The 17823-nt window shown below is 46.2% G+C and overlaps 8 protein-coding genes across 8 annotated transcripts; 4 read left to right on the forward strand and 4 right to left on the reverse strand.

The window, feature by feature from the left end:
* On the forward strand, positions 1–1684 carry FPSE_03721 (uncharacterized protein; the record flags this gene model as incomplete). The annotated part of the gene is made up of 6 exons (XM_009256840.1): positions 1–226; positions 283–482; positions 529–820; positions 874–1254; positions 1308–1385; positions 1440–1684. The coding sequence occupies 6 exons, from the start codon at positions 1–3 to the stop codon at positions 1682–1684; spliced, it is 1422 nt and encodes a 473-aa protein (XP_009255115.1).
* A 421-nt stretch (positions 1685–2105) lies between these two features.
* On the forward strand, positions 2106–5212 carry FPSE_03722 (uncharacterized protein; the record flags this gene model as incomplete). The annotated part of the gene is made up of 3 exons (XM_009256841.1): positions 2106–3087; positions 3135–3948; positions 4003–5212. 3 exons carry the CDS (start codon positions 2106–2108, stop codon positions 5210–5212), a joined length of 3006 nt encoding a protein of 1001 aa, XP_009255116.1.
* A 272-nt stretch (positions 5213–5484) lies between these two features.
* On the reverse strand, positions 5485–7320 carry FPSE_03723 (uncharacterized protein; the record flags this gene model as incomplete). Its single annotated transcript, XM_009256842.1, has 1 exon — positions 5485–7320. The coding sequence occupies one exon, from the start codon at positions 7318–7320 to the stop codon at positions 5485–5487; it is 1836 nt and encodes a 611-aa protein (XP_009255117.1).
* An 805-nt stretch (positions 7321–8125) lies between these two features.
* Positions 8126–8890, forward strand: FPSE_03724 (uncharacterized protein; the record flags this gene model as incomplete). Its single annotated transcript, XM_009256843.1, has 1 exon — positions 8126–8890. One exon carries the CDS (start codon positions 8126–8128, stop codon positions 8888–8890), a length of 765 nt encoding a protein of 254 aa, XP_009255118.1.
* Positions 8891–9335: 445 nt separating this feature from the next.
* Positions 9336–10244, reverse strand: FPSE_03725 (uncharacterized protein; the record flags this gene model as incomplete). The annotated part of the gene is made up of 2 exons (XM_009256844.1): positions 9336–10117; positions 10166–10244. 2 exons carry the CDS (start codon positions 10242–10244, stop codon positions 9336–9338), a joined length of 861 nt encoding a protein of 286 aa, XP_009255119.1.
* Positions 10245–11168: 924 nt separating this feature from the next.
* On the reverse strand, positions 11169–11758 carry FPSE_03726 (uncharacterized protein; the record flags this gene model as incomplete). The annotated part of the gene is made up of 3 exons (XM_009256845.1): positions 11169–11197; positions 11369–11673; positions 11745–11758. The coding sequence occupies 3 exons, from the start codon at positions 11756–11758 to the stop codon at positions 11169–11171; spliced, it is 348 nt and encodes a 115-aa protein (XP_009255120.1).
* Positions 11759–12123: 365 nt separating this feature from the next.
* FPSE_03727 (uncharacterized protein) lies at positions 12124–13157 on the reverse strand (the record flags this gene model as incomplete). The annotated part of the gene is made up of 4 exons (XM_009256846.1): positions 12124–12198; positions 12534–12539; positions 12888–13086; positions 13144–13157. The coding sequence occupies 4 exons, from the start codon at positions 13155–13157 to the stop codon at positions 12124–12126; spliced, it is 294 nt and encodes a 97-aa protein (XP_009255121.1).
* A 1209-nt stretch (positions 13158–14366) lies between these two features.
* On the forward strand, positions 14367–17041 carry FPSE_03728 (uncharacterized protein; the record flags this gene model as incomplete). The annotated part of the gene is made up of 5 exons (XM_009256847.1): positions 14367–14584; positions 14696–14932; positions 14985–15097; positions 15169–15229; positions 15316–17041. 5 exons carry the CDS (start codon positions 14367–14369, stop codon positions 17039–17041), a joined length of 2355 nt encoding a protein of 784 aa, XP_009255122.1.
* Positions 17042–17823: the final 782 nt, after the last annotated feature.

The raw sequence follows: 17823 nt of genomic DNA on the forward strand, positions 1-17823 counted from the left end.
ATGAAGGCGGCTTTGTTGAATGTCCTCACGGCGCTTACCCTCGTTGGGTATAGCAACGCGACACCTGCAACGGGTCTCGACAAGAGGTATGTGCTTGAAGACAACGGAATCAAGTACAAGGTCTTTGAGCATGCAGCCACCAAGTCCCAGACCAAGATTGTCTCCAACTCTGGAATCTGTGAGACTACACCTGGTGTCAACCAGCACTCGGGTTATTTCTCCGTCGGTAAGCTCCCGAAACTATGCTACCTATAGTATGCAATATCTGACAGCGCGCGATAGGCGACAACATGAACATGTGGTTCTGGTTTTTCGAGTCTCGCAAGAACGCCAAAACAGCGCCGCTGGCCCTTTGGCTCAACGGTGGGCCTGGTTGCAGTTCCATGATAGGTCTGTTTCAGGAAAATGGTCCTTGTACCTTCAACAAGGGAGGATCTAAGCCAACCCTAAACCCTTACTCATGGAACACATTTGCGAACATGGTATGACGTGTTAATTATCTCAAAGCACAGAAACTAACCTCCACAGTTGTATGTCGATCAACCCATTGGTACTGGGTTCAGTTACGGTACTGATGATGCGGTATCAACTCTTGCTGCCGCTCCTCGAGTTTGGAACCTCCTCCAAGCTTTCTATGCTCAGTTTCCCGAATATGAGAACCGTGACTTTGGTCTCTTCACTGAATCATATGGTGGCCACTATGGTCCTGAATTTGCATATTACTTTGAGCAGCAGAATGCTGCTATTGATGCTGGCACCATCAAGGGCGAGAAGATCAACCTCGTGGCTCTTGGCATCAACAATGGATGGATTGATCCTGGTAAGTTGTCTGCTTCATTTTACTAATAGAGAGTAACTGACCGATATTTGCAGCCAACCAGTACAGGGATTACATCGAATACGCCGCCAATAACACCTACAAAAAGCTTATCACCTCAACTCAGTACAGCAAGTACCTAAACACCTATAATCAAAAGTGTGTACCTGCTTTCGCCAAGTGCCCAGGCCTCACAGGCAACGACGCTGCTTGTGGCAATGCGGACGATGTCTGCAGTCAGGCTATTGAACGACCATTGGAGAATTCAGCAGACTTTGACGTTTATGATATTCGTGCCCCGAGCAACGACCCTTTTCCTCCCTCAACTTACTCCACTTACCTTCAGTCATCCAGCGTGATGAAGGCTATTGGTGCGCAGTCAACATACGGCGAATGTCCCGAGGCGGCCTATGACAAGTTTATCAACAGTGGCGATCGTAAGTACCGTTACTATTACAGTGCAGAACCACGACTAACGAACCATTGTTAGGTGGACGATCATTCTTATCTACACTGTCCAAAGTCATTGACTCCAAGATCCAGGTCTTGATCTGGGCCGGTGATGCCGGTAAGTTTAGATGGTCGTCAATCAAACCTTGTGTCTCTGCTAATATTTTTATAGACTGGATCTGCAACTGGATGGGCAATTACCGCGCTCTCAACTCAATTGCTCCCAAATCATTTGTCTCAGCTCCTCTTCAGTCCTTTACTGTTGATGGAACCAAGTACGGAGAGTTCAAGACATCTGGAAATTTGAGCTGGCTGCGAGTTTATGGTGCTGGTCATGAGGTCCCGGCTTATCAGCCTCAAGCTGCATTGGCTGCTTTTGTTGCCACACTTTCCAAGAAGCCTATTTCATCAACATGATCAATGGACTGCTTATTGAATTCGAGTATGTTACCTCATCTTCAACACTGTCTCCCAAAACATTGAATTCTAGTCTATTCTATGTATATATATTCAGCTCATTCATAGTTCTCGCGCTCAATTTTGCTTATCATCGAGTGACTGGTTGACGGGTGAGAAATGGGGGTATGACTCCAACCTGTTTATATACTTCCTGGCGGCAAGGTTGCCTGCGATGACAGAATGTCCAGCTGATGCGACTGCCTAATAACCAGCCACTACATGAACATGGATCATCTTACACAGCCACCTTCTCATATCTCACCGTGAGAAATACATAAGTACCTAGGTCCACTAATGCTATGTCGACGACAAGTTCAACTTTTGCTCCATTTCTTTATACTCTACCCTGGACTGCGGGTTCGTGAGTCGATAACCAAAAATGTCGGATCCCCGAAAGTACACGGTCGGCTGGATCTGTGCCATCGCAACCGAATACCTTGCAGCGCAACTCTTGGATGAAGAGCACGGCCCACCCGAATCTGTTTCTGTCAATGACAGTAATGACTACACATTAGGCAAGATTGGAAAACACAACGTCGTTATGGCAGTTCTTCCATTCGGCGAGTATGGAATATCCTCTGCCACTGGTGTTGCCAAAGACATGCTTCGTAGTTTCCCCAACGTCAGAATTGGCCTGATGGTCGGAATTGGCGGAGGTGCACCGACAAAAAAGCATGATATTCGCCTTGGAGACGTCATTGTCGGTGTATCTAACAACGGAGATGGTGCTGTTTATCAGTATGACTTTGGGAAGACTGTGCAAGGTCAGGAATTCCAGACAACAGGGTTTTTAAACCAGCCACCGACCTTTTTACGAACAGCTGTGCAGGGACTATTGACGCAATACAAGCGCAAGGGACACCAGCTTGACAAGCATGTCAACAAGATATTGGCGGAGAACCCCAGACTTCAAAAAGACTTTCAGCGGCCCGATCTAAGCAGCGATCGACTCTATGTCTCTTCCAAGGTGCACCCAAAGGATGATAAGTCCAGCTGTGCAGAAGTTTGTGGCGATGAGAACTTAGTACGACGACCCGACCGTGGCGAATATGAAGACAATCCCGCTGTCCACTATGGCCTGATTGCTTCGTCTAATCGGTTGATGAAGGACGCTTTAGCACGAGATGCCCTTGCAGCGAAAAAAGGTGTTCTCTGTTTTGAAATGGAAGCAGCCGGACTTATGAACCATTTCCCGTTCTTGGTCGTACGCGGAATATGCGACTACTCTGACTCGCACAAGAATCAACAGTGGCAAGGCTTCGCAGCAATGATGGCGGCCGCTTACGCAAAGGATCTCCTTCACCAGATTCCTCCAAACAAAGTCGAGGCTGAGAAACCCATCAGCGAAGTTCTAAGTTCCAGTAAGTACCATATTCAGTCGTATACTTCCATGTCTAACTTGGTGAAGTTGAGTCTTTAGGGAAAGAGACAAAACATGCTGTAATGAGTATGGCATCTGACAGCCATTGGTACAAAATTGAAAGGTGGTTGTCCCCGTCAGACTTTACCACTAATGCCAACTTAGCAAGGCAACGCCGTCATCCGGGCACCGGGACGTGGTTACTGGAAAGTACTGCCTTTCAAGAATGGAAACTCGGATCGCGTCAACACCTGTGGCTCTATGGTCTAGCAGGATGTGGAAAGACCGTTTTGAGTGGCACAATTCTTGACCATCTTGGGGAATCAGCTACCAATCACACGGTACTCGCCTTCTTCTTCGACTTTAACGACATCAAAAAACAAAGGCTGGAAGACTTACTACGTTCACTGGCAATCCAGCTCTACCACAGGGGCAATGAGACGGCGAGGACACTGGACCGTCTTTTTGCTTTACAAGATAACGGACGCAAACAACCAGACTCAAGAGCCTTATCGGACTGTATCGATGCAATGATGAAAGATGCCGGAAGGGTATTCATTGTCATAGATGCTTTGGATGAGTGTAAAACGACAGATGAGGTTTTGCGTTGGATTGGAGGCTTGGCCTCCGGCAACGTTCAAGCTCTCATAACTGGCCGGCCAGACACAAAGTTTCAAAGCGAGATCTCTCAAGTGATACAAGAGCGTAATTGTATCTTACTTGATAAGCAAAGTATCAACACTGATATCCGAATCTACGTTAAGGCAACGCTCGAAACGAAGGCAGATTTTATTCGTAAACGTCTATCTGGAGATATTATAGACGAGATAAGTGAGCGAATAGGAGATGGATCTGACGGAATGTAAGTTCAGCTGCGGTCACCATAACTCTGAAACTAATCTGACTATCATCACAGGTTCAGATGGGCGGCATGTCAACTGGAGAGTCTTTCACGATGTCTTAGTCCAAAACACATCAAGCTAGCGCTAGCAACTTTGCCCCAGGATCTGGACGAGACATATCATCGTATACTCTCGAATATACCAGCAGAATACAAGAGTGGTACGATGCGTCTCTTGCAATTTCTCGTCCACACTAAGAGACCTCTGAAACTAGCAGAGGCTATCGAAGTGGTAGCCACTGAGATAGATGAAGAGCCTAGGGGCTTCGATCCTAATGGCAGACTATCTCTAGATGACGACATTTTACAATACTGCCCCGGCCTTTTGACGGTCATTCAAGTTACGGAATACCATGGTGTTGTATGTGATCAGCTTCACTTAGCCCACTTTTCTGTCAAGGAGTATCTACTGAAACAACCCAAATTCAACCTCCACAATGCCAGCGCTGCCATCTCCAGAACTTGCTTGGCTTATCTTACCGACATCGACGAGAATGTCACTCATATCTACCACGAGTTTCCTATGGCATCTTATGCGTCAATGTACTGGACAACATTTGCCGTTTTGGCTAGAGACTCCAAACAATGCGTACAGGACACGGTCATATTTCTACGGGACCAGATGGCAGTTCTGCGATGGCGTCGGTTGGAGACCAAGATGAGGTCACCAGTACCTTCCAACGGCGATGCGCTATTTTATGCCTGTCAATTTGGGCTCTTGAGGGCGGCGAAGACATTGATAGTAGAGGGAGCAGACGTGAACGCGCAATATGACCGGTTCGGCACAGTTTTACAGATTGCCGCCCTTATGGGCCACCTCGAGATTGTGCAACTGCTACTAGACAATGGAGCAGATGTCAACGCAAAGAGTGTTATATGCGGCAATGCACTATACGCTGCTACACTCAAAGGCCATTCAGAAGTTGTGCGGCTTTTGTTAAAAAGAGGCGCAGATGTCAACGCAAGTGCCGATGCACAACGTGGAAATGCTCTGACTGCTGCATCCTACAGAGGTAACCTGGAGATAATGCAGCTGCTACTGGATGCGGGGGCAGACATCAATGCGAGCGGCGGTGTTTCTCGTAGTCCTCTACAGGCTGCTCTATGGATGGGCCGTGCAAAGTGTGTGAGATTACTATTGGATAATGGAGCGGAGGTTAATCTGAAGGGTGAAGTGTACAGTGACGTTCTGCATACGGCGTTATCTCCGGATGTTAAACTGTAAAGGGGTGAAGGGAAGACTTGATTGAACATGCAAGTTCAAGGACATAAAGATAAGATAGAATACATATATGATAACCATTCCTTAGACAAAACTGGCCGTTGAAAGCATAAAAGATGAAAATTAGGTTAGCTTATGCTACCTGGGCTATCGTCTTTGGGCTTTTTATTTTTATACCTTAATGATTATGATGATAGATCTATATCAAGTCACAACTATTGTTGAACAACTGATACCGTACTGTTACGAGCATCCATCTCGGTTGACTCGCCACCTCATATCGAATCACAACGTCTAGTCATAGATCTTACCAACCAATATCCAACCTGGGCTTCGCTTGGGCCCGTCGTTGACTTTCCATCTCCCTCAGGGTCAACGCTCTCATCATCTGAATCTGAATCGAACGCATCGATCCACTCATGCCGACAGATCTCTCGTTCTGCCACCGTGAATCCATCCATGTCCCGCATCCAGGTGAACATGTTCCTAGTTACTCCTTCGGAGAGATCTCGATCCCGATCCAGGAATGTGTAATGTACTTCACAATCTCCCTCCTCTATCTTAAAACCCTTGTCCCGAGATATTGGAGGTATGCATCCTGTTGTCTGAATGTCCTTTCTGCCCCCAACGCAATTCCACGCGATAGATAAAAACTGAAGTTCATGAGGGGTTGGACAATATGCATGAACCTGAACACCGAGATCGGTGTCTCTTATATTCGTCTCTCCCAAGGGAGGATAAGGATAAATTGGGGGTATGTCGCGTCGTTGTTCTTGAATCAGAAACATCAGACGACATTCGTCAGCACGTGAGATGAATGATGTATCATTTTGTGTCTGTATCGGATGCACCGGCTCCTGGATAAAAGACAAAAGCGTACCGGTCCAGGCGGCTGCGTGAAGTTCAATCCTGTTTAGACCGAGAAGACTGTAGGTGTTTCGTAAAAAGTCTTTGTATGCGCCTGTGATGATGCCCCCAAGCCAGAGAAATGAAATGTGAGGACTCCGATTGAAGAACATGCGAGATAAATGGTTTATGTTCTTGGTCCCCTTCGACTGCAGCACGGCCGCTGTTCCTTGCAACCATGCACCGCAAGCATTAGCCGGTATACCAGACTCATAAAATATGCTACCCATAACGGCTTTCAAACCGCGAGCGTTGACGCTCAAATTCAAGAGTCTATCCAACTGGTGTAAACAATGTTTGTCTAAGAGTGAAGGTCTGGGTGATTGTGTTTGTTGAGACTGTCTGTATGATCCTTTTGGTGTATGAAGGGTAACGGTTCTGTTGTCTAGCTTCGCCAAAGGCAGGAGCAACGCGGCAGCCAATGCTGCACGACTTTGTAAACCGGTATTGTGAATTTTGGTATAGTCGTCAATATATTTCAACGCTGTTTTAAAGCATACTGAAGTTGGCGAAGTGAGAGTCATGGGGCTGTGGGTTCCACTAAGAACGAGTTTTGTGTTATTGAAGTTTTTTGCGATACTCCAAGGCGATAGAAGGCACCATCGATGATCAGGTATTGTAGCTTTCCAATCCTCGCCTGTTGAAAGCACAGCCGCCCACCATCTAGCTTCCTCACCGGAAAGTTCTCCTAACTCCACTACCATATGCTTATCAACTTTGCTTGGGTCTGAATGGACTGTCCATGGAGCTTGACTTGAAGTGTATTCCATCGATGCCCGTGGGATTATCTCTGCCCACCGCACAGATAAGGCGTAGGCCCAAGCAAGGATTAGGACCACAAGATGGCCGTCGCCCAGCTCGGATAGGCATAGCTCCGGGTCATCTGTAAGGACGACCGATGTGGGTTTGCCGATTGTTAATGTCATCTGCAAGATCTGTCCGAACTCAGGGGAATCGCAGTTTCCTCTCGAAATCCAGGTAGACTTTGCCGTGACAAGACCAGAATCGTCCGGTTCTAGACCATCAGGAAGGATGGGATGATGAGGAAAGAGATCTTCCCATTGTAGACATTCAGGCGGTACGCAAGCGCAACCGTCCGCAGCGTCTACCGATACTTTGTGCCAACTTCGGTAGCCTTTTTCGTAGAATGCCTTGAATGTGTCGTCGGTTGGCCGAAGCACGTCGTCCAGCTCGGCAAAGGCCATATCGCTTGTAGGGAGGCGCGTTGGGGTCGGTGTCGAGGGGATGTTATTTTGGCGGTTCCTGGCTGGCTTCTATTGGCTAGCGCATGGACCCGATAGTGAATTGCCGGGTCTAGCCCCTCAGGTTAATTATTAAAGCATAAGGGACGAAATTTAGAAATCAGGTTATGCTGTTTAGATCATTAACTTAGGCCACTTATCTTTGTACAATGAATCTTCGAGAGAATCACATAAAGGATCTTGAATGCCAGGCTCTTGAAGAGACTGGTCGTTTCAGAGAAGAGTTATGTAACGTTATGGAAGAATTGTCTATCATATTGAACGACAATCCATCATTCGTGGACTTGGATTTCGAAGACGAGGACCTGCACAAGCGTGCGATTGCTATATATGAAGCCATCTATGTACTGATGGAGGTGATTCTAGACTGTTTCATCAAACCGCCATTCACTAAGTTGCTACCCGATCCAGGAATCATTTGCTAATCACTCACTTCACATTATTTAGTCACTGATATCAAGATTTGCGAACCGTACTCTGAATAGCTAAGAATCGAATGGTCGTGTTAAAGGTAGCAGCACTGTGATTCAACCCCTGTATTACCACACATTCAGTAAAGTTGCAGGAATGCCTGTCACGGCAGAGCCCTTCACTCGTGTATAGACTTGACAGTCACTCACAGTAGGTGATGGCTGAATTAAGAGATATAAGATCCAGGTTGTTAGTCCTTGAAAGGTTGACTCAGTTCATTAACGACTCAGCAAAAGCAAAACTTGAACATCAACAACTCCCATAACTGAGAGGTAAAATGCCTTCGGACCGAAAACCCAAAGTTAGAGCCAAAGACGTACTTGAGGAGTGGTACTATGACCTAGATCCGTTGGCCAATGATTGTGCAAAGATAGCAGAATCACAGTACCGCGCAGGGTATGAGATTCGCCGGGGTCTTATTAGCACTATCAAGTCCGATTCTCAATTCAGATCATGCCTAGAGCGAAACAAATCGTCGCGTCTTTTGATCGACATTAGACCCGAAAACCCTGCAGGTAGTCTTGAACTGCCTATCGTCGCCTTGGATACATACCGAGAATTGGAATCATTAGAAGGCAGCCATGGTACCGGTCGTGTTATACAGTTGGTGTTTTTCGCCAGTCAGCACAAGGATGTGACGAGAGATCGACATATGGACCCAAGTGATCTGGCGTTGAGTCTTTTGTCGCAACTCGTTTACCACTACCGACACTTCGATGCAGACGATCTACGACGTGCAAAAAAACGTATCGACCCAAGGGATATTAGCTCGATCTTGTTGGAATTCGAGCGTCTTCTTATTCGGTTGCCACGAAACACGACCGTCATAATTATCATTGACGACTTGGATGCTTTCGCACATCCTTCCTCACGAGAGAGACGTATGATGCACACTATAGGGAGACTGTTGGAAATTCACGGTGATCGCCAGTACGAAGCGAAACTAAAGTTCATCTTTGGAAATTCGTCTCGCAACATCTTCAGTTATGACCTATTCAAAGAGAGGGACACGCTGAGGATTAGATCATCATCACGTCGATGAGCTAGCTTGTTTTTAAAGGGTTTCAATGAGATAAGCTGGTATGAAAAGACATCATAGTTGCTCTAGTGTTTCATAGAAAATAGAAATTGTAGTAACGTCCCAGAACTCTTCTCCGTACCTATTCAAGTGATGAGAATGGTGAAGACGATCTAGGGCACAAATTGAAGCTGGCTTTTCAACGAAACATCATCCGGTATGGTGTAGTGGCTAACATTTCGCGCTCTCATAACCTAAGAGATCAGTTCCGCGGAGCCCAGGGTTCGATTCCCTGTACCGGAGTTTCCTTTTGCCCTTACCCCCTTACCAGTTTTTTTTTCTTTTGTTTTACTATCATTGTAAGACATAATCTGCCCTTGTCTTTTCATTTATGACTGGCTAGCTCAGGATAGCTGACCATGAAACAGCTTACATATAACATCCGCACTGCATCTATTTCCACACATCTCTATACTATGGACGCTCGCAACCCAATAAGTTGATGAGCAACAGGGGCAACAGGGATATCAACCGGTCCAATCTTCAGAGCATGGCCTACAATTACAGAACCAGTAGATAAAGTCCTCCATGTGCCAGATACTTCACAGATAGGCAGGCCTGCGGGGTTAGACACACAAGAGCGGCCCGGGATTTCACATCGAAGGGCAAGGCCTGACGACAATGTGCAGTCCAAGAAAGCCTTCTTCGGCCCGTCGCTAGTGCAAGTACCGACTACTGCAGGTGCGTTGAGCTCTGAGTTGGTAGCGACGTAGGTTCCACACAAGAAATAGCCCTGATCGTTGACAAGTCTTCCCTGCGAGTCGATGGAATATGGCCGCACTGAAGTTTCGCCAAAGATGGCATTGGGGTCGAATGTGGCAACATAACCGTCGGTGTCAAAAGTATGAAGAGCATCACCTTCGATAACACTTTCGCCTGTGGCGAATATGGTGAAAGTGGGTGTGGCCATGCTCTCGGTTGTTGAGGGTACTGTAGTAGTGCCTTCGGTGGTTGTTGGTTCCACAGTTGTTGACTCAATCGTACTCAACTCCGTGATAAACGTAGTAGTCGCTGAGGTCTCGGTTATTGCAAAAGAGGACATCTCGAGGGATGAAGATGCATAAGTCTCTGTAGACGATTCGGGGATAAAAGAAGTGGCTGAAACATCTGCAGTAGATGATACAGCTGATACGACCGATGACGTGTATGTTGAAGTGACCGGAATGTCTCCGGATGTCGTCGTTACTGAGACTAAGTCTGGTGTTAGCAGATCCTAGAAATATTTATTGACACACTTACTTGGTTTACATGGCCCTGCGACAGCAGACCTAGCAGCAAATAGGCCTAAGGCCACACGCAAAACAACAAGAGAACGCATTGGTCAGGTAAAGGAATGACTGAAGTGAGTGTACGAAAGACATTGACATTCAAAACGGTGCTATTCCTGCGTCTCTATAGTGATCTAAACTTGGCAAGCTGATAGGGGCATTTGCACCTATCTCATGTTCTATTGAACGCCACTGTTCAATAATCCCATGGAGTTATTAGACGAGAGTCTAAGCGAGGACTAACCTAACCGAGTTCAGCCTAGACTCTGAGGCTGATGTTATCTCATTGGTTGATTACATGGTAGCTGAATGTGGCATTTAACAACTGACTCAGTAAATATGAGATTAATTGTTTATTTCTGACCGTGCACACTAACAATCTAAGATAATTCTGACTTGCGTAGGAACTTCATCAGTTGAAACGGCAGTGAAGAGGTCTTTGTAGTTGGTTTGAGCATCTTGATAGTCCGAGGGTCAAATGTAGTGATGATCCCAGCATAGAGCTCTTCAAAAGTTCATGACATCTTCCTGTCAACTCTCTTTTACCTGATCGGAACTCTCGACCTATCGAGAAGTTGGGTTGACATATGCTTGCGTCTGTGATTTAACGCGAGGGTGTTATCGGCGTCTTCGTTGTTCACCAGAGGAAGAGCACAGGCCCCAAGCTGTTTAGTATGGATGAAGCTCGCTGGGGTCACAGAACAGGGTCCTGAACCCAGAAGGCCAGGCTGGAACTCACGCCCAGGTTGGTTGAGTATTACCAGGAGCCAAAAACAAGGCCAGGGTCCTTGTTAAGCCATCCATTCGACGCTGAGAAGGATGTTGCGCATATTATTGGTGGCGAAAGAGGTCTTGATCTTCCCTGTACTCGTTGGTTCGACGGGAAGAGTGACCAACTAAGCAAGCTCAGTTGGGCACAAAAGTGAAATACGGCCCCAAACACTGTTCAATTCAAATTTCCGTTTTATTAACGCTCATTTGTTCCGCATGAGTATATTCGTAACTATATTACTAACATACAGAGCATCAAATCTTCCCGCCCTGTGGTGTCTTATCTTGTAGTACGTTCCTGCGTTCAAGCTAATATGAAGATCTATCAGAAGATGATCCAGAAGGTGTATTGTGATTGATAAAAGTAATAGAAGATAATAGTAGAAAATGATAAAGAACATACCTTTTTTAAAATGTGAACCAATACCACTCAGCAGTTCATCTTGTCTTTTTTTCTTCTGATCCTCAGTCTCCACTGAATTGGATTCAGGGGCAGGGAATACATTCGAGGGCACCATTGTACCTATATTGAGAAGTGAGCCAACACCAATCAACAGTTCATCTTGTCTTTTCTTCTTCTGATCCTCAGTCTCCGCTTCATCGGAGTCAGAGGAACGGAATACAGTCGAGGATATGTTTGTGTCCCTATCAGAAGGCGACCCAGTTGACCTATCAGTCGCTTTGGCACTTGATACACCAGATACGACTCTGTACAGAGTTGCAACAAGTCTTGTTAAGCGTGGCTCGTACGTGAATAAGGATAGTGTGATGGGACTTACGAATTGGAAGGCATGTTGGTGATGACGGGACTTTGTTACTTGCTATGGGTTCTTGATACGATCGATTCGTGGTGTTTTGGACGTGGAAATTGGTTTAGTAAAGGCCAACATAGAGTGGTGTCGACGACGGATTTATACCAATAGTCTAGCAGTCTATCACCGACATGCAAGTATTATTCTCAACTCAAGTGAATTAATGCTTGTCTCGTATATGTGGTAAGGCAGCCCTAGAGAACGACTGAATATTAAGATAGGTAATATCTTTACATGCTAGTGTGATCGACGTCGCATCCATTCTTGTCCCAAATCGCACACCCACTTTCGTTCTGTGAGTGTTCATAGCGAATGTGATTGGCCACCGACGGTTTTTTTCAGCAGCTTATCCCTGCCGACGATGAGTGTCGTGTTTTCGCTTTTGGGAATCAGGAACGAAACAATGATACGTTGCTTCGTCCTATAAAAATGTCTTCAATAGCAGACTCTGATTCGTTAGAGACGTTATGTCAATAGCTGATAGGTCCGTGACGTTTTGGTGCCCCTCTTCAAGTACCGCAGAGTTAACTTATTCCTCCTCAGGATGGAGTTGAGAGGATTCTGCATCCTTGTTAAGCCACATTGTGAAGACAATAAAAGTAGGAAATGTTACAAAGTTCAGGACAGATGTCCTTTAGTAGACACAATATTAAAGGAAGCCAGCCAATATTAGCTCGGGATCTGAAGAAGAAGAATCAAGCCCTCCAGTAGGAAGGGTCTCTCTTCTACGTAGCCAAGATTCATCAATTCACTTACGTCTACCTTAATGGGCAACGTCTACTAGTCTTATTTACTATCTACATATTAACTCCTGTGCAGGTTAGTATTATTATGCTAGATACCAGTAGAGACAAGATAGAACACACGTTTGCATCCATCAAAGCCATCGAAATGTTATTCAATTGACATTGTTAGTCTATGAAAGAAAATATCCTTCGCCGAGTATATTTCCAACTCCATCAATATCGTATACTACACTGTGACTTCCCAACCTGCAATCTCTTATGCAAGAGAGCGCCTTGCGGTCAAGCTAATAGGAGATAATGTAAGAAGAATGTTTCAAAAGGGTAGATTAAGTCGTAAAATTAACAAAATACAACAGTGGACTACTGTGAGGGACTTGCCTTTGTTGACATGTGATCCAACGCCAATCAACAATTCATCTTGTCGTTTCTTCCTTTCGTCCTGAGTCTCAGCTACAGGATAGTGAGAGCTAGCGGGACCATTCGATGAAATCATTGTTCCCTTGTCGGAGGGCGGCGTAGCTGAGCCATGAGTTGCATTGGCACTTGACACATCCGATACTTCCCTGCACAGATAGTCAATATGGTCAATCAATGAATATGGATATGGTAATGAGACTTACGTCTTTGAGGGCATGTTTCCGATGATGGGATTGTTACTCGTTGTGGTATGGTTCGTGTCGGCTGAGAGATAGAGATTGGAATGAGAAGAGGAAAGATTGAGTGGTTTCGATGATGATTTTATAAGTAAACACTCAAGCAGCAGGGCATGACCATTCCCTCAGCTAAATGACAACGATACGTGTCTTACCCTTGTGACAAGGCAACAATCGAGTGCCTTTTCATAATAATAGACAATATGTTTGTTTGCTGTTGTGACTACCCTGTCATTCATCCTCATTCAAGCCGCCCCCTCACCACATTTGCTCTGCGAGGAATGATGCATGCATTTAATTGGCTGGTGACAATTTGTTTAGGACTTCTTCCCTGTAAACGACAACTAACATGGTTCGAACTTCACGGGAATCGGAAATGAATTTACGATAACTTGGGTGTAATATTCCTACTAGCTCGCTACAGGCACGTCTGCTGTCTCCGATAACTTGAGGAGTGCCCACCGAGCACTCTGATTCGGCAGCGACGTTATGTCAAAGGAGTTAATAGGTCCGTGACGCTTTGTGGCCCCTCTTCATGTACCTCAGTCATATGGTCTAGGTCTGTCAGCTTTTGCATGTGTTGCATGGACCTCCAACAATTACATCTTATCCCTGCCTTCTCGGTCCTTGGCGTCCGGGTCCATTCTCTTTTTTTGCCCATGCCACATCATTGACTACCGAGCCCGGTTACTTAGTCCCTTGCTTTAAGCCGTATTTGGATATATGCAGCTGTGTCTCACACATCAAACTGCTCCTGGCTATGCCAACAGAAAACGATTGGCCGTTAGGTTTGTCGATGATTTCGATAGCATTTGATAGGCCTGTGACGTTTTGTAACCCCGCCCAGTTCCGTCATCATACTCCTGACTGAGCCTCGACTGAGGGCGGTCAAAGAGTTTGAGGCGCTCGCGATTCTCACAGCCTGGGCTTGTCGAAGCTTATTGGCCGCTGACGTTTTGTAAACCCACTTTAAAGCCAAGGTTCGATGAGATGTTGGTTACACAGTTCACTGCCTCATTATGGTTCGCAAAAGGACGTACCTTTCCCAAGCCTGACTGTTGGAATACTTAAGGGACGACAGTGGCAGACTCAATCCTGACTGAAATCACCATCTCACTCTCTTTCTTCTCTACAGCCTTTATTTTAACGTCTTTTAGCCACTATCACTAGTCCCTATCTAATGCGCAACCATGTCTCGGATGCCAGCAGATCTCATCAATGTTTCGCCTGAACTATTCCCACAGTCGGAAGACGACAAATACCTCCATGTCAAGAACAGTGACCGGTGGGAGCCTCTCAAGCCAGTAATTGTCGAGTTGTACACTGGCAATTATGGAAAGAACAACAAACCACCCGCCAAGGCCCAGATTGTCGAATTTATGAGGAAATACTATTCGTTCTATGCCACGTGAGTATCTAGATGGTTCTTCCTCCACTTATTTTGATGTTCCCTTTCTCTGCCATTGCAACAATTCATCTCTGTCCCCTTAGGCACCTTTCCTTACAATGCCCTGAACAGGGAATCCGCATATGCCAATCGATTCAGGCAATGGGGGGTGAGCGACCGTCGTCTGACCAAGGCCAAGCTGAACGAGATCGCTGTCGCTTTGGAAAGGCGTCCTACAGCCGAAATGAGCACTTCCAAAGTTTCACTCAAGCGCGGTGCGTGTGAAGCAAAGCTTGATGCGCGACAAGTCAAACGACATCTGGCAAATGGCACTTCCTCTTCAAAACCCCAGAGCATGCAGTCAGGGTGGTACGTTCTTTTTTATTATTCCAAATTCCACACAGGTACTCATATCAACCAGGCTATCATCTTGGGCCTTACCATATGCTGCGTTTGTATCAGCATTACCCAAGAACCCCGACGCCGCCTCTCCTTATGGGACACAGCCAGCAACACCCGGTTATCTAGGGATCAGTAACTCTAACACAACGTCCCCCCATGGCGAAGGCGACGGTCCTTCTCCAAACACGCAACTTCTACTCCAGAAAGCGAGAGACTATCGGACGAGCCTATTTTTGGAGGGACGCTTAGAGGATCTCATCGTCAGTATGAGCCAAGACGATCGGAGGCGAGTCAACCATTATCTTGTGATGAAACCTTGGAAGCGTATACTAATTCCTTACCTTCTACAGAATCTGTGTTGATTACTTTCACGAGTTCTATATGCACGGCTTCCTTACTGCGAAGAACTGGGGGTCTCCACCGTCAATCAGCAAGGTTCGGACACCATCAGCCTTTCTCGAATTCCCTTCGAGTTCATTATTGACAGATGCCTCAAATCATATCGATATTGTCAATCCGCCAACCAATCTATGTCGGTGGTCCATTCATGTCAAGGAAATCGAATATGAACCACTGCCAGAGGAGCAACCTGATTCATTCCCAACATCCAGGTCATTTCCGGAATGTCTTCAAAACTCTATCTCAACAGGAGACTTCACAGAACTTCGGAATGACAACTTGCCTCTTTCTCATGAGACCGTCATCCAATCTTTGACTAAGAACCCCCTGGCTCTTGAACTTGACTCTTGGAAACTGGCAATCATGGCCGGCAACGCTGATTTGCTATACGATTTGGGAAAGAAAGGACGAACGAAAACTCGTGAAGAGGTCAAGTCAATACATCCATATCACCTTGCAGCATCATTTCTCAATGGAGGCGGTACGTGTTGCACGATTTTCGATGCCTTGAGCACGATATTAGGGCGCTCATATTTACTTCAACACAACATCAATGACTTGGGACATACAATTTTGGACTCACTATTGGTTTCAATCTTGCGCTCACATACGAGCGTCCAACCGGAGATGGTCAGCGACGGGTTTCGAGCACTTTCGAGGTTCCCCGGCGAAGAAAAGGACATCTGCGGCAGGTGGGACGCTGATAGTCCTGAGGTACGGGGACTCTTTGCTCAAGGCTATGCCAGGATTCCTACCAGATGGAAACATCCTTTTTGCCATTCTGCCGTACAAGCAGTATGTCATTGCGCGATTTCAACATTCGGAGGCCTGACCCATGCCGACGTAAACTGCCTGAGTGGTCTTTTCGTACGCCGTTGTACAGAGTGCGGTATGGAGCTCAGATTGGGACCACTCCATACACTTGTTGCAGCAGCCTTCTTCTTGGGGCAGTCCGGCATGTCAGGGGAGACATTATTCGGGCCTGTGGCTATTCTCGTATGCCTCATCAACATGGGCATTGATGTCAATATGAGAAAGAATATTTCAGTTGAGGAGATACTACGGACCTCGGAACCGGGACAGTGCCATCATAGATCCATGACGGCAGCTGAGATGATGATGTGTGTCCCTGCGAGTGTTGTTCACAATTGGACCAATGCTTGTCAGGTTGGTTGGGACTGCCTGCTGCATACACTACGTTTAGCAGAGTCGTCGGACACGGAAAATTCGTACCGGCACGATCGCGATAGTCCAGAGTGTGAATTATCAGCAGGTGAAACAGACGGCGAATCGCAATCTTCTGAATGTGGATTGCAGGACATCCACGATGACGAAGTGCTCAAATGCACCCATAAAATGATTGGAATTATGTGGGCCACAATACAAGCAGAGATGTTAACGTATCGTCGATTGACGGTCAACGACCCCTGGATCTCCGACAATTTTCAAATGCTTGCATTGCAGGCCTGGCTCAAAGGTGAGACACAAGGTTTCAATACGCCGCTGGTGGTGCAAGATATGATGAAGACATATTCAAGATGCGGCTGGTTCTACGAAACCAAGTATGTCTTTTGGGTTATTGCAACATCCTCAGACGTTTGCAAAGAGTGGTTCGCCAATCTTGACAATTATGGAAGAACCACATTTGTTCCTGGGGTAGAATTTTGGGGTGAATGATGTACCTTTATGTTTATCAATCCCGTTAAACTATAGTAGTGGCGAAGTTGTGCTTCACAGACTAGTATCTATCTTTAATAAAACACTCCAAGCAGAATGCAACATGTATCTAAAGCGGCATGTTCTTCCTTTTGATCTACCGGCATATCCCACTTAGCCATCTCAAGCCTCAAGCATACATGTTAGTATGTGTGACGAGTACAGGCATGCTGACCGGCCTGCAGATCTCAGACAGCGATGTTTTCAGCCTGCGCAGTGTGCCAATCATTTCCATTTCGAGGTGAAACTGTCTCTGGCATTCGACACCCATTACACAATCGAAAGACAGGCCATGTTCCATATACTAAAGAGTGTCTACCTAACCAGAGCTACTAGGCGATACTAGTGCTGAGTATTTACGCAATATTTACAAATGATTCTGAAGTTTAACTGAACTGTTGACTCTAACAGAGCGCTTCGGCCCGCGACGCTAGACCATCAGCTCGCCACGACCAGCGTTGCTAAACGCTTAGTCGAGAGCTGACTGCAGAAATGGCTGAGACATTGAAAGACATTCACGTATGATTGGCCAATCCGATTTATCCAGGCCTGCGTCATCAACCCTTTCGAAATATACGGTCGAATATCACACGGAATATTGACACTAGCAAAGTCTATTGTGCCTCTATGCCAAGTAACTTGGTTACTGTAGACAAAGCCCCTCATCAACTTGCTCGAGCTCATTGCGACATGTCGGAACATCATTCAGACTAACTGTTCAGCTGCAGATCGGAGGCCAATCA

The sequence above is a fragment of the Fusarium pseudograminearum genome, chromosome 2 (genome assembly GCF_000303195.2).
Source record: "Fusarium pseudograminearum CS3096 chromosome 2, whole genome shotgun sequence".
Classification (NCBI taxonomy): Eukaryota; Fungi; Ascomycota; class Sordariomycetes; order Hypocreales; family Nectriaceae; genus Fusarium; species Fusarium pseudograminearum.